We start from the raw sequence: 16596 nt of genomic DNA, 5'->3' as shown, positions 1-16596 counted from the left end.
AATCACTTGACTTGGACTTGAGTCTTTTTGTCAAATAACTTGGGTTACAATCAGGTATTTTTATTAAAGATTTTTGGTAAAATTGATTTATTTATCTCAATTTTTGTACGTAGAACAGTTTTCATTCTGTATATTGCGTTTTGGTTATTTTTGATTTTTAGTTGAGTAACAGCTCAAAATCGGACGAGTTTTACCAATTTTGTTAGTTTAACGTTTCACCTTTATGTCAATGACTAAGCTTAAATGTTGTACAACTGATGACATGGACTGGGACTTGGCCTGTTATTTTTGCAAAATATTTGATTTGTACTTAAGTTATTTTTCTAATGCCTTGTCTCGGACCAAAGTTGTTTCAAACTGACTTGTTTACAACATAAGCAGTTTCTATTGGACACATCACAACTTTACCACAAGACAATCTTGAGGTCCTTAATTCCGCGCTGGTCTGACAATATTTAGCTTTATATTTTGTGTCAAGCGGTCACCATTCACTGTATTTTTTAATTGGTTTCAAAACAATATCACTTGCTAAAATACGTAATTTACTGTGGCCGTTCGAACACAAAGGCACAAACAGCATTTATAAAAAGTCTTATTGGGAAACATACAAAACTTAAAATGTTTATGTCAAGCACTTGAAAACAATAGAGACACTTGTCAGATTGGTTACGTTTTAACAATACGATGCCTCACGAAGGACCCACAGCAAATGTATACATCTCAAACCTCATCCAAAACTGGCAATTACATAAAACTAACTGTATTTAGCTTCTATTTTCTCCTATTAAAACTTGCTTCGCCTAAGTCTAAAGAGATAACAAGTCATTGGTGTGTTTTGCATAATTGCGATAACTCTTTTTATTCTAAACACCACCACACGTTGAGATTGAAAAAGTCACACATAGCACGTAAAAGGTAGCAGATTACATCTACTGTACAAGGATAAAGATATTCGCAAAGCGCAAAATAAACATGAGTCTTAACTTTCCTGGCGTGTTTTGGAGATAATAAAACATTTACAGAGGTAGAAAAGCAACGAAATGTAGCGTGACTGAATTACCTGACATTGAGAGAAAATGTTTTTTTGGAGAAGGCACATTAGACAATAAAAGAATAAACGACATGAACATTTTTGGCTGGTTAACATAATTAATTCGTTGAAACTCATTTACGGCGTTAAGAAACATATTGCGAAAACTATTTAGTGGTTAAGAACTTAGAGGTGTATGTTTGGGCTGTCTTGCAAGGGACGACTGTGTAAAATCGAAAACAAAGTATGTACAACAAAAAAACACGCTCCCAATGGACGTTTTGCGAAATAGATGACGAGAATGAAACTAATGCAATAAAAGTGATACGTATGTCCTGAAACAAACAACACAAATACCGGAAATATTTTTGAACCACTTAAAAACACGAGGAAATTTGAACCACGTAAAACACGAGAAAAACCGCCCGCCGTAAAAACACGGTTTTTCCTTTTGATATTCGCTTTCAAATCGTTTAAAGTTACACCTTGATGATACATATGGGCGAAAGCTTGGTTCTTATTGGATTTGGCATGCACCAGATATACAAATACGAAACGCATAAACCTTCAAGCAGAATTTGAAACAATAAATGGCATCGACGTTGAGTTATACATGTCGACGCCTTTCGAAACAGCGGTGTTATTTTGTTAACTTTGCGAAGTGACGTAAAACGGGCAAAAACGACACCACCGCTGTTCGGTTAATCAAGAAAGTTACAGTTCGATTACCTACGATCTACACAGGTTCGCTTTCTCACGGGCTCGGCCACGCAGCGATGTTCGATGGACAAAAACGAGAAGTTAGCGAGCGGATAACATGTACAAAATGCTTGGCAAAATAGAAAAATAGCTGACGGAAGGCTGTTCAGCGACCAACACACGTCACTCTTCCTCGACCTGGCCCCAGGCCTCCTCGGCCAGGGCAAAGTACTTGTTGGCCAGGCGCCCTTTCATGGCCGCCATCGCCGCCTCGGCCGCTTCGTTGTACAGCTCGCCTGTGAAGGTATTAATTATTACGAGAGCCCGACTCAGCTTGTTTTAAAGCGTTTTCGGCGGAAATGGTTCGCACGCTTAGCGCTAAATTGCGATGCTATAGGCAGCTCCGAGAAAAGGCTTAAAAATGGACTTGGCTTGTTTAAAGTGCGCCGCCAATTGAGCAAAAATAAAATTCTTAAAACATCTTAAATATCTATCGACACCCTTGAGAATTAGAAACGGCACACCAGGGCGCCGCGGAACCCCGGTTAAGAACTTCTGGTTTAGATGGCTTCTTAGAAGTCAGTTTGACCATATTTGTGACTCGAAAACAGGGTGCAGCTGGCAGCAAAATAAAATAACGTTGCCCTATTACGAAGCTACCATGTTTTGAAACGTTTCACGTGCCATCTATTTAGGCAACATAAATGGAATCTTGACCCTAGACTTTAAACCTAATTTTGACGAGCCTACAAATAATTAAATATCGAATTTAAACGCACCTAAACGGCCGACCTAAAGAGCAGATTTGTGGTTAAGGCTGGTGGATATCCTTGTGGCAAAAATGAAGCTGGCTAGTGGTTAAAATTAAAAATAAACGACGATTTACAGGCTAAAATTTCCTGATTGCGCCGATACAGCGACCCAAGCTCACCCACCTGCTGCGTTTGGGTCCTTTTCGATCCCGTTACCCCCTTCCAAGTAGATCTCAGCCTTGTTGGCGAGTACCTCGTGCGCTGGGACGAGTCTATTCAGCACCGCGTCGTACCCGCCCTCAGCATCCAACTCGTTTTCGTTGGTCAGCTTGTCAAACCACTCGAGCGATTTCTTGAAGTCCATGCTCCTTGAATGCAACAAATGACGAGAATAGTGAAAACGGGAAAAGGTACGTTATGGGGTAAACTTGGTATTGGCACGGAGAAATGCCTTCCCGCGAATAAATAAATTAGACCAGTGCTTTTCAACATTTAAAAGAACCGTTCGCACTTTTTTTAATTGGAAAATTTTCATACGCACAAAACAAGCACAGTAAGTTCAAACAAGCACAGTAAGTAAAAAAATAATGTACCGTTTTATCCGCACCGCGTTTGTCATCAGCATTACAATTTTTCATCCGCAAAAGTGCGTACCATCCCACGGTTTGAAAATCACCGAATAAGATTACATCACTAAACGTGGCAAATTGTGAAGTTTATATCAGATAGCGGCCGATGCCAATCTGGAATCGGACGAGTACTGATGCTTCGCCACCAGGGTCGGATATCGGACCCGATCCGATGTTATCGTACATCGCCTAATTGTTATTTCGCTTGAATTGTATTTCGCTTGATCTTACGGTGGTATTGGCGCATTTTGTATACAAGATTAGTACAAAGATTACTGCAACAATTCTACCCAGGTCAGATCTCAGCCAGTTCACAAAACAGAAGACCGGGATTTCTTATAGCTAAATAATTAACATTACCTTTTATCACTTTAAGTTAACTTGCAAAAGTTAATTCAACAATTAACTGTTAGTTAATTGAATTAAACGGGACGCGACGCCCTTCTTCGTAATAGCAAAATACCACATGTACCGCAAAACAAACTTTGGTAATCTTTAAAAAAATACGTGTAAATGGTCGAGTCAACATAAAAGAATAGGTGCAAACACGCCAGAATCAATCAGCGCTGCACAGGAAAAGATTTAGTTGCAACAAGAAAACGCAAAAAAGTCTAACTTTGTATTTGGCAAGCCGGTGCCGTTGTGGTAAGCCTTGGCGATGATAAAAATCGAGTTCTTGTCTCCGGCGTGGGCAGCGGACTCCATCATCTCAAAGCCCTTGTTAGTGTTCTCCTCGCTTGGCTGACAACATGTAAAGTTGGCAAATAAAGGGAAAAAACGACGTATATGTGGACAAAGGCCCTGCTACTCGAGTATGTTTATGTAGTTTGAATAAAACAACCTCTTTTAATACGGGTATAGGGTAAGACGAGGCCGAGTTATGATTCCCAACGAAGTGATGCATTTCACTTTGCTAAATATTTGAAAAAAAACTTTTAACACACGATAAGAGGGTTATGCTTTCCAACGATTTTCACTTCGCCAAGAGTAAAACTCCTTACTTACTCTGAACATTCCAAGAAACATTTAAGTAACAGTTGTGACAGTGAATTGTGTTATCTTCTGAGTTCAAAATATTCTATGGCAGCTTGGTTTGGAAACAAAGTTAACGGCCATGCAAACAAGATTTCCGACAGCTTAAACCACGTAACATGTTGGGCCTAATTTTCACAATCCGATAGATAAAAACCCAACAAGGCCTTAAACGTGGTATTTTTTAACATGTCAAGTTTCCACCCACCTCCAAGGTGATCTGTTCGAGCAGGTCGTGCGGCATGCCCAGGAATATCTTGGACATGCAGAGCATCGCGTCCAACGAGCAGCAGTCGGCGGCCGTTTCAAGGTGGAAGAGCGCCGACTCTTCGTGGTACTCGAATCGCCCGAGGTCGTAGTATATGGCCATGTCGTAGTGAATCTGCGCGAATACGACCGACGGTTAATCTAAAACTCTGTCATCTATTGTATGGCAGGATTTATAAAGGCATGCAGCGTCCTTACGCCAAGTAGCAATCCAAGATTACCAAAATACAAACAGTTTCCAGGTACTATAAAAAGTATGATTTTATAATTCTGTGTTTTTATTAAATTGATATTTACCTGTTTATAAGTGTTGGTAGAATTTGTATAAATCACGTTAAACAACTTGAGCATTTCAAACTTTTAATCGCTATTATAGTTCGTTTCGACTCTATACTTTTATAAAAGGAATAAACAACTAACACGCCAGTACTGCTGCACCACTAGCTGAGCGCTAAGACAAGGTTGTGCGCCACTAAGACTTTTTAGATAATACCGCCTAGATGAACACAGTTTGCTCTAAATGTGAAATAAACTTGGTCACTTTTACATGTAAAGCTTATGGAAGTACAGCTGATGCTAAACGGTTTTGCAATATAGCCTGCTACGTGGCCAACGAGATAAGAAATTAATCGCACATTTATGTATTGTGACTTTTTTTGTATTTGACTATTTAAGTAAGAATCGTCAAATTTAGTTGCCAAGGCGTGCTGGGGCTATTTGGAAATTTTGAACACGATGGAAGAATTTGAGGGCTACATGGCAAACGACGTTGCTAAAAAATTATGTTTTACTTGGGAGTTAGCTCTTGAAAATGTAACACAAATCAAAAAATATAATACCCTTTCTATGAAAACCATATCACTCAGTTCTACTTTCTATTAGGTTATTTTTTTAAGAAATAGCGTTGGAAAAAAGTGTAGCCCGGTAGTTTGCAAATGCAGACCCTGAAGGATCGAACAAAACGATAATGAAATTCGGTTTAAAGAATACTAAATTAAAGATGTATTAATCCTAAGAAAAAAGACACAATACACTTATAAAAAGTAAAAACATAAATAACTCAATTTGTGATGCAAACTTTACCAGTTATTGTTTCGCAGTTGCTTAGCGCGAATGCCTTAAATCAGGGGTTCTTAATGTTTTATGGCCGTGGGCAACTTTTATTTTGAAAATAGTCCGTGGCTCACTTTAAAGTTCTGCTTAAATTGGTTATAATCAACGGAAATGTGTAAGAAATCAAGAATGACTTCTAAATGTGAAAGAACATTTTATAATAACTCACGCATATCGCAATCAAAACTAGGGAGACATCCCTTTTTCAATTTTCCAAATAGCTCTGTGGACCACCTCAAAATGCTCATGTGGCCCACCGGTTAAAAACCCATGCCTTAAAGGAAATTAGAAAACGCCGCCGACCAACCTTGCCGAGAATGGACTTGCCGACGGAGGTTTTCGGCGACGCCATCTTCATCTTGCTGATCTCGTGTAAGGCGCACGAAGCGCGGCGCATCATGTTGGGGCCGTTGCACACCCCCAGCATGTGGGGATTTACCGGGGAACCCACTGGGTGCTTGCCGTTGCTGGCGTGGAACGAGTTACCGTTCATTTCCTCGATAATTTCGCAGAACTCCTGCGCCAAACAAAAAAATCGCTCAGAAAAACGAAGGATTCGAAAAACTCTGGGTAAAGAGCGAAAAAAATACTAACTTGTCGTGACGAAAGTGTCCGAAAAACTGAACGAAAAGAACTGGTCGATTTAGGAAACTGTTTAGGGCTATATAGTAAGAATATATCAAAGCCTATTAAGAAGTGGGCGTCATTTTGAACGTTTCGAACATAACTATTTATTCATTTTCAACATAGTCACAGGGCTAGATAATATCCAGGTGGATTGCGCGTCAGTGCAAATTTGGTATTTTAGTCGCTAAACAAGTTTTTAGTTATAACGTCATGAATTTATCTGAAGTAAAATTCGAATTTGGGCCTGCGTCGACTTATTTTTACGTTCACAGGCTTAGGTTTGTAAATACGCGTCAGTACATGGCATATTTTTTGTTTTTTGTGTACATGGCATATCGCACAAAGCAAGAAATACGGAAAAAGTTGGCGCCCACTTGCAGCTACATTTCGAGCCCAACAGTCGGGTCCAGAGTTGGATCAATTGTAATTGTAATTGAACTGAATTAATGTAATTGATCCAAATCTGGTCTGGTCAGATAAAAACGAACGGTGTCTAAGAGCTACCGAAAGATGGGTTCCAGTTGTTTCAGGTTAAAAGCGTTTTCTTTTAAATGATTCTTTTTGTTTTTTTATTTTTTTGAAATTGTTTTTGGATTATGCGAGCCTGAACCCGACCAATGGTGTCTTACCGCGTGGTCGGACAGCTCACTTATGGTTCTCGGTCTTCGCACTGAGCCGTAACCACTTGAAGCTCCGTCGAAGTCATCCTCGGAGCTCAGCTTCCGCGACAACATCCTCCTCACACTGCCCGTGATACTGCTCACGCTCTCCCTCCCACTTTCCTCTTCCTCTTCCTGGAGAATGTACAGGTCGTCGTTGCCTGCGCAACATGGAAGGAGTTTTTGACGGTTTCGAAAGAGAACGTTTTTTGGTTTGCGAGGTGATTGGGTGGTGTTAGTAGATTTGGGATTTACTCAGATGTTTTTAAATTCTAGTAAATAAAAATGAATTGATATAAAATAAATTTACTTATTCGTTTCTAAATTCTAGTTAATGAAAATGAATTTAAATAAACGAAATTTAATTATTGTTCTAAATTTTAGTAAACGAAAAAAAAAAAAAGGAATTTACTCATTTGTTCTAAATTCTAGTTAATGAAAATAAATTAAAAAAAATGAATTTACTCATTTGCTTTATATTTTGAAATGGAAAATAAGGGACATTCCACGACTGCGCGGGACCTTATCTGTCTAGAATTTAGAAATGATCAATCAAGGAGGCGAACCCACGCGCATATGACCTTGTAGCCAGTTAGGTCAGCCTGCTTAACGTGCTTCAAGTGGATTAGAAAATATGTGACAGTCATCACCTTCACGCTTTTGATCAACCATGTGCATGTGTTAAAAAAGATTTTACGCATGCAAAGGTCGAACTTTTTTTAGAACAGTAACCGTTTGTCGGGAAAAAGGTAACCCTTGTTTTAAACGAGACGTCCTGACAAATTATTTTATATATTATTTTCGATGTTTTAATTGTCTACATTGGCACCCCAGCATATACAAATAAAACAAACACTCTTCGCAAAACAGAATATAAAATGAACAATTACCATACCAGCAATGCACATTGCATATGGTCAGTTAATCACTGTACGCATTTACTGCAAAACATTTATAGCCGGGTAGAATATGAATAATTGTGCAAGTGGTGTACGATGAATTACACAAGTGCTTTGAAAACTAGATTCGTGCAGCTTTTTAAGTGATCTAGTGGGTGATGTTTCAGCACAAAAAAGACTACAAAGTTTGACAGCTTATAATTTAAACAGTTCGGGCTTTGGCAAGAATTAAGCTTGTAGCTATTTTTAGGAAAGGCTAGGATTAGAACACATAAACAATTCTGCAGTCTTGGTTGTCATAATACCGCCAAATGTAAAGAAACGTTGCTCATTAAGTTGACCACACACCTTGACTCCGAGACACCTATAGCAATAGTTTATGGAGCATAATAATTTAATGCCTTTCTTGTGCTGAATAGTTTTAAAATTCTAGCTGGGTAACATAAGTCTTAGACATCGGTGAGGTATTTGTCAATTTATTGTTCATAAACAACAATGACAACACAATTATGTATTTTTTATATAGTTTGGCATAGGGAAAATAACTTGGCTTGAACGCAATACATACATGCCACTAAAGTTGATAATAGGTAAATTAGGTTCGGGATAATCACCAATATTATGAGTTATGACACCACAAAAACTTGTTTTTATGAAAATTTGAAACTTTTATGAAAATTGTTATTCAAAATATTGCATATCTATGTAACGACATCATATTAGGAACAAATCAAGCAACAGGCATAGGCAGTAAAACACCAATATTTGCAGTTATCCACCAAAATCCTACTTTTTTTCTTACCCATTTTAGGTTTAGGCTGTGCTGCATCCTCTGGTCACAAAAAAAATTAATTTAAACAAAATACAAAAACGTTTGTAATTACCAAGATTAATCTGAAGTGTTTAGTTACCTGTTCAACTATAGGTAGAAAAAACTTAAAATCACCACAATATTAAATATTTAACATAAAACGCCTATTGAACTTTTGATAAGATAATAAATATTTTTTAATTTTCGAGTTGTTAGCTTTACCTTCACCAGAACGTGGCGGCAAATATCCAGTGTTTTCTAAAATGTTAAAGAGGTCCGACGAGTTTTTGATCAATGGAGACAAAGGCTCCTCGTAGCCGGTAGGTAAAGTTCCCCGCCGCTAAAAACAGAAAATCACGAAAATAAATATACACTTGTCTACATTTTTGTCAACGTTGTGTGATCTACCCAAGAATCACTAATCGTTCATGCTTATGTAATGCAAACTTTTATTTACTTACACGAATAATTCCAAGTACATTTCGGAGAAGTTTTTAAACAAAATCTTTAAAATATCCGAGACAGTCGTTTTGTTGGTTTTCATTACTTTCGATACAACTGCAAAGCTTGTGTCAGAACTACAATAAATCAAAAATAAATCTCACAGCCATTGCAGAGCTTTTCTTTGAGTTCATCATCTCGTGGTGAGAAAGATCAAAGGCAGATAGATTCAAACTCTGGCAGATGCTGTTGCAGGTGTGAGATTGAAAAAACAGTGCCATCCCCTTTGTTCCAAGGTTGCCATCACCATACTCAGTTCCCCTGCACAAATCAAATCAGATGAAATAAAATACATTGCTGTCAGGATTTAAACACCAAAATTGCTATATCTTCTGTACTACTTTATTATTTTTCATGTAATGCCCTGAATGAAAGATGTTACAACTTTGTTTTTTTTAGACTTGTACCACATTTTGACAGCCACCAAATTTAAAATAAGAGATTACACAAGTTTTGTTGCCATACAAAGTGTATTTTTTGGCACTCTATTCAACTTTACAAAATATTTTTAGGTTTAATTTTTTTATACAGAACAAGGCCAAATAAATATTGCAGCTTGCAGCTATGAAAGTAAGCTGCAAACAACAACTTTTATCTAACTACTAACAAATAGTGGCCTTGATGCAAACAAATCTTGCAACATAATCGGAAAAACATAGGAAATTTAATATGTTTTGTAAAAGTTTATTTTTGTTTGATGAGTCACAGCTAAATGGATATATGATTGATGTGTTTTGAGCAGATTTTGTGCTGAGTGCACAGCATTTTGTCAAGATGGATATCAGGTTAACACACCTCAGCCCTTGGGGCATATCATTGTCAGTGTCACACTTAGCTTTTAGTAAAGCTGAAAAACTGGTTGTTGTTTTTGACAATTTATGAGATACTTCTGTAATATACTTTAGTAAATACTAAAAATAAAAAATAAGCAGGACAGATAACTTAAACTCTACCATTAGCAATAAAAGCAGTATGGTAACTCAATATCTGAAAAAGTAAAATCAATTTTAGGATTGGGAACAACTGATGTCTACAATTTATAATATCTTTGCAAAAATGGGTTGAAAGGCTTCAATTCTAGAGAAGCAAATTGAAAAAAACAAAGCAACAACTATTCAGTAAAAAAGGTTTCTAAATATGTCTCTGGGCCCAATTAGGTTTTATGTTTCTGAAAGCTATAAAAGGATACTTATAGAAACCCTTTAAAAAAACACAACAAATCTATAAAGTACCACACAAATTCAAATCAGGCAAACGCAAACTACCAAAATTAATGAGTTGGTCTGAACTCGAATGCTCTCAATAAGAGGTCACCACGCTTGTTTTACTTTTAAGTCATGTGTTGATGTTTTATTCATGTTGGCTCAACATAACAGTGGCACCAGGGCCTAATTGCAGGTAGAGCAGAGTTACAACTAGTCAGTGCATGGGCAGAAAAGTCAATAACCTGCAACCTACTTGTACGTGTGAATTTGAGGGTCTGTCCACAAGTCGCCGACACCCTGAATATCGACCACGATCAGTCGATGCTGTGAGCATTCGAATGTGAAGTGGCTGAAAGCCTGAGTAAGCAAACAGATAAATGTGGTCAACGTACTTGCAGAATCGCGGTATTCTGTCAACAATGGATATCACATGAACTGCTGACTTTGCTGCAGCTATTAAGCTGTCTAAATGTTAAGCTGCCGTACATGTTAAAATCACTAACCCAAGCAATTTATTTTAAAACAACAACAGTCATGTAAACTGTTTCTAGTTATTTAATTATGTTGTATGAGATTTTTTTTATTACTTTGAAGGTATATTTATAATTTCAGAAATGTCAAAATAAAATATCAAAATTTTATATGCATGTTCTTAACATAATTGGTACATTTTAAAACAGGTTTAACAACTGCAAAGTATTGCATGATGAAAGCCAATGCAAGCAGTGCATTATGTTAATTACCCCCTGTGATGCTGGATTTCTGCGTAAGTATGACAAAAATAAAACTAATCTTCATAACACTTTAGCTTATGCATCTAAAACAGAAAGTTGGACGCTTTGAAAAGATTGAAAATACTTTTTTTTTCATAGGATTTTCTTGTAAATATTAGCAACAGGTTTAGGAAGCAATAATATAAACAATTAAAAAAAAGTTTTATTTATAAACCTGTGGTGTTGCTCTTGCATCATCGTCTAGTACAAATCCGGAATTTGAATTATATTTCACATAATCTCCTTCGATGTAGTTTTCCAAGTGATATAGTGGTTTGTCAGGTCGGTCAATCATCTCAATTACACACATTTGCATTATGTCCACCTAAGCAATGCAAATCATGGTGGTTGGGTTAACAAGATTGACAAACATTATTTAATTTAAAATTTTTTTTTTATAAATTCATTGTTTTTTAATGTTTACCATTAATTCAATAACAAACCATATAATTTCAATAAAAATATCAAAGCCATAATATTCACTAAAAACGACATATCGCAATTTACAGACGTTTCAGCAATAACTTATGCCATCATCAAAAAAATCAAAAATCAAGTGAAGATCGAAGTCGCTGATGATCCAACATCACAAACCAGAACTTAATGTCGGTACAACCTCGGCACCTTTATATCTTTTTAATACCTAGCTGTAAGCAACGTCTGTAAATTTCGAAATGTCGTTTTTATCGAATATTATGGCTTTGATATTTTTATTAAAATTACTAAAGAAACCCGCGTATTGTGTTCCAAACCATATAAAAACCAAAAAAATGAAATAAATATTAAAATAAAAATGTATGTGACACAATAATAAGACTATGCACTATAGATCAACTTCTTTTATATTTTGATAATAATTTTTAATTCAACTCCCAATGTCGGATAAAATAGATGTATTTGAGAAGTCTTTTTAAATTTCACCACTACCAAACCAATACATCAACCAAAAAATTTTGTCCAGACTAATAAAACTGTAATCCCAAATAATGGAAACAACACAATAGTTTAGTAGAAACCTGTATATTTTTTAAATCAGACAGAAGGCACAAAGCAATATTAATATGAGAAGTACGAACTTTTTTTGGTGGGTGATGTTTGTTGTATTCTTCTCCCCACAACTTAGCATCCATTTGCAGTCGAACGTCTTCAAAGAGTGTCTTGCGGGTGATCGAATCCTGGTCCATGTACTCCTTCACCACACACATGGTCGCACAAGACCAATCTTGCGCTTGGCCAAAGTTGGACAGCTTTTTACTGCAATTTTGGTGATAATATTATTCGCTACAATGGCGGGAGAATGAAATTATTAAAAACATTTGCCACAAAATTAAAATAAATTAGAATACAGAGGTAAAAACTTAACTGAATAATTAAAAGTTAGTTATACTCACGCTCTATAACATTCCCGCATAGCTCCCTTGTTAAATGGCTGCAAAATGAACACTTTTTTGCATATATATTGGTTATTTTTTTTATTTTAGCACAAATAAATAGTAAAAGAAAAAAGGTATTTTTAGGATATATTTTTTAATGCATTATTTTTATCTGGGCTTTGTAATTTGTGTTCACATAAAGTTACAACACTTACTTCTTTCTCGATCTTAATCTGAATGCTATCTTCTGTCCATATTGCCTTCCTTGGACTGTAGCGATACCTTTTTGCATGCTCTGTAGTGACACTGTTTACTTCCTGCCACGAATCCTGGCGGGTGGCACGCACATGTGTGGCCGACAGCTTCCACATTCTCTTGTGTCTCTGCTGGTTGTCACTTATTTTACGAACCTTGGGTGAAAAGTGCATTAAAAGTTAGCAGATGACCAGATCAAGTATGGCTTTCACTGTGTGTTTTAATCTTTTAAAATATTTCTAGTGTTTTAACATATTTTTTTAGCAATTTTGTTAGTTTTGTGCCTAACATTAAAATTCTAAACACAATAAAATAGTACATTGACAAAATGGAGTATTGTTGTCAAGTTGAAGTTTACAAATGGAGTATTGTTGTCAAGTTGAAGTTTACAAATGGAGTATTGTTGTCAAGTTGAAGTTTAAAGATTTGCAAAAGGCCTCTAACTATGCCAAACATGCAGCTTTTAAGAATAAAACACATTAAATCTTGAAATTGGTGATTGAAACTTTAACTTCAAGGCAATCAAACAAACAACACAAACAGCCAGATTAATCAGATTAACACTTGAACATTTTGCAGGGGCAGGAGTTAACAGGCCTGCTTAAAACATAAATCTGCAGAAAATCACATTTCCCACAACCAAACAAACAAACGATTTACCAGATAGCGTGGAAAACTTGGTCTTTGCTATAAATCAACATGCTATAAAGAAAGAATGTTAAAAACTAAGTAAAAAATGTAAAATCAACATACTGGAAGGAAAAAATCAACTTAGGCATGAAAAATATGATACAGTGATTGTGAAAGTAAGAGCTATAAGAAAGCATGCAAAGCCAAAGCATTAGGTGAGAAAGCAGAGTGATTGCTGCAAAATCATACTTAAACAAATTTGAAAGCAAATAAATTAAGCCACTAAACATAAATAACCTCGTTTAACTGCTTAGCCATTATTTCTTGTTCGCCCTGCAGTTTTGTACAAAGAGTTAAAATCTAAATTGTGTCTTATGGTAACTTATAATGTTTACAACACCATGTTAAGAACATGATAGCTATTCACCACATTAAACAGAATTTAAAATCAACATGTCTCAAGTTTGTTACAAATGGAAAATCAGTACTCTAAGCATGAAATTTAACAATATTTTTTAATCACCTGTTTATCTCAATCATTTAAGTAAAACACATTGTAGAAAAACAGCCTTATAACTCATAAGCTATGTAATCATGTGGCTGAAACATTTTATGAAACAGATATTGCCTTCAGTATTAACCTTGTTCCACATTACAGTATCAGGGGCTTTAAAAAAACATTTTCCAGTCCAAAATAAAATTCAATGTTTGAACAGCCAGCTTAAAATAAGAGCAAAGCCACCAATTGTTGCAGATAAAACAAAGACTATATTATAAATACCTGGTTTGTCATAGATCTGAACACCAAGTGTCTCAGGTTGTTCTCAATGTGTTCAGCAGCAGCTTCCGTGTCCTCCTTTTTGGCCAAGTTTTCCCTTCAAAACAAATAAAAATACTCAGAACAACTGTTTTTGCATTGCCACCTCGACAACAAAATAATGTGCTCAGGCTGACGTCAAACCCCCTGTTAGGGCATGACGACAACATTTGACACAAAACCAAAGTGGAATTGAAGAGGCACTTTGGGAACTGGAAACTTTTCAGTTTTATTGTGAAAAAACATTGCAGAGTAATTTTGTAAAAAAAAACAGTGTTGCTTTTTGATAGTGTAACAGTCACTTGATTTACACCAAAAATAAAGTATTACCATGAATAGCTATAATTTTGTTACATATATATGTATGATAATGTTGTAAATTTTGACAAATAGAATGAAATAAAAGATTGACCTTTTTTCAGATTTAAGTTGATATGGTGACAATTATAAAAAAGAGTATTATGCTGGTTTACAGTTTTTACCTTATGATTAAAATAGGGCTAGACTAGATTAGAAGTATTAAAATTGAATCAGGCAAGTTAAAATTGGTTAGCAAATGTGGAATCATTGACATGATTTACCCTCAGTGAGTAATAAAAGGGGGCACATGTGCTGTGTAAGTTATAATAGAGATTAAGTTACTGCACCAGTTTCCCATGTTTGGATAAACTAAATTAAGTAGGTCAACAGGTTCCTATAACAGAATACTGGATGCAGAGCAACTCAAATGCTAACCAGAACGTTCTAGCACATAATTTGCAGTGTAGTTTGTTCAGCTATTAAAACTGATATCTTACACAATGGAAAATGGTTTAATGGTCATGACATGTAGAACTATTAACCAAAATATGTTTGCACATATATCCATCATAAATAATTTTAAATCAGTGGACATATTGGGACAACAACCTTTGAAGTGAGTTGATTTGTATGTTTATTGAAGTAGAAAAATAATTAAATTAAAAAGTTGATGTTATTATGTTTTTTTAAAATGTTGAAATGCTGGATTACTTTTCGTCCCCTGAGCTTTCAGACACATCAGCATCATTTTCAAGATCAAAGAGTGAGAAATCTCCATCTATGTCCATACAGCAACTTTCATCATCTGAGTCTGAAAATGCTGGGTCTTCTACTGAAGTAGCAGCCATTGCAGATGTCTGTGAAACAAATAAACAATAAATTGATTTTACTAAAAAACAAATGAATACCTGATATACTCAAATATACATTACATATTCTTATTACAAAATAAAGCTTTTTAAATTATTTTAAAGTTTTTTAAACATTCTAAAATTATTGTATGTTCAAAAAACAATATTTATTTTTGTTTTATATAATTTTTTTTTAAATCAATAATAAAAAACGTGAGTTACCTTTAGGCTTAATGCACCAGTGGCTGTAAACTTTCTAAACAAGTACTCTTTTTAAATTCTACAAGGAAATAATTTAAACATTTAGGTTAAATACCAAATTAAGTTATCAAGGCAGTTGGAATATTAGACTCAGTATTATCACAACACGACAATTTCGGGGTTTAAGTTTATTCTTCTTCCATTGGCTTTGGTAAACATCCAATAGCAGATCGGTTTCAAACTTAAATCAATCTCCCGAAAACTTAAAAACAAAACGTGTCAACAAGCGTAATATTAGTTTGTTATTGTGTACGTGCCTCCAGACATGTCTCGCATCAGCTGCTTTAGGTGACTGACTGACGTCATATCATTAACAATTGTGGCGAGAACAGAAAACAAACATAATATTAATAAACTTTAAAATGGCCAAAACGGACTTTTGCAGAACCAAATGGAAATGTTAGTAAAGATGTTATTACAGATTACAATGCATAATACTGCATAATTCGTATGCTGCAAACTTTTAAAAGTATTCTGAACGTTTACGACCTAGCTATAGCGCTGATTTTTGCTGCAGTTTATTAGCTCTTCAACATTTCAACAACTCTTGTCAAGACAGTGTCGCATATTCAGTTTGGCTGCCTTTTTCTAACGAACGCTCATGTGCGTCCGCTTCGCCTGATATCGCTTGAAATTATGTGAAACGGTACAAATAGCTGCACTGCCACAACTGTCGTACAGATATAGGTCTAAATCCAAAATGCCTGACTCTTTTAAATAAGTGTTTACCAATCGCTTCCACGAACCGTTTCTCTCTGCCGACAGCAGCGGGCTTTGCAAAATGTCTTAACACGGCAGCGTCTGCCGTTATTTCCTTTCAAAACGATTGGCTCGCTAAAGTAGCGCCCCGAGTTCAGTCGAGGTCGTTTATCGATGGAAACCAGCCGACCATAAAGCAGACCTAGGGCACACGTGAAAAATTTAATATGAGGGCAAACTGTAAAAAAAAACTTTGTCGTACTTTCGTTTAATTTAGAAGGATGTGTTAAGCCTTAAGAGTTTATGGCATTAGTGTGTGGCATTATGTGATTTTTTTCACATTGAAACAAAATTAACGACACATAGACGTGTGTAAATTCCGCCCTTAGCGTTTGTTTGACATTTTTCGTACT

The 16596-nt window shown here is 35.8% G+C and overlaps 1 protein-coding gene across 2 annotated transcripts; it reads right to left on the bottom strand.

Annotated features, from left to right (window-relative positions):
- Positions 1-837: 837 nt before the first annotated feature.
- LOC146147032 (eukaryotic elongation factor 2 kinase-like) lies at positions 838-15505 on the bottom strand. 2 transcript variants are annotated; one of them, XM_083387279.1, is made up of 17 exons: positions 15446-15505; positions 15084-15229; positions 14037-14130; positions 13553-13588; positions 12586-12780; positions 12389-12426; positions 12074-12251; positions 11173-11322; positions 10478-10581; positions 9124-9280; positions 8741-8858; positions 6779-6969; positions 5830-6039; positions 4351-4524; positions 3727-3851; positions 2665-2849; positions 838-2025 (listed from the first exon to the last, which is right to left on the bottom strand). In XM_083387279.1, exons 2-17 carry the CDS (start codon positions 15218-15220, stop codon positions 1913-1915), a joined length of 2205 nt encoding a protein of 734 aa, XP_083243405.1. In that variant the 5' UTR covers positions 15221-15229; positions 15446-15505; the 3' UTR covers positions 838-1912. The 2 variants fall into 2 exon arrangements, with proteins under 2 accessions (XP_083243405.1, XP_083243406.1); XM_083387280.1 differs by lacking the exons at positions 838-2025; positions 13553-13588 and having other exon boundaries at positions 2630-2849.
- Between the last annotated feature and the right edge of the window lie 1091 nt (positions 15506-16596).

This window comes from Ascidiella aspersa, chromosome 4 (assembly GCF_963924565.1).
Source record: "Ascidiella aspersa chromosome 4, kaAscAspe10.2, whole genome shotgun sequence".
In the NCBI taxonomy this organism is placed as follows: domain Eukaryota; kingdom Metazoa; phylum Chordata; class Ascidiacea; order Phlebobranchia; family Ascidiidae; genus Ascidiella; species Ascidiella aspersa.
Note: the sequence above shows the minus strand (reverse complement) of the source record. Positions and strands in the feature narration are given on the sequence as shown.

Coding starts and splice junctions, on each gene's coding strand:
- LOC146147032 (XM_083387279.1), bottom strand. CDS start 15,220: ATGGCTGCTACTTCAGTAGAAGACCCAGCATTTTCAGACTCAGATGAT. Junction 8,859..9,123: donor AGAAAAGCTCTGCAATGGCT/GTGAGATTTATT, acceptor TTCTGTTTTTAG/CGGCGGGGAACTTTACCTAC. Junction 6,040..6,778: donor GTGAGCTGTCCGACCACGCG/GTAAGACACCAT, acceptor TGTTTGGCGCAG/GAGTTCTGCGAAATTATCGA.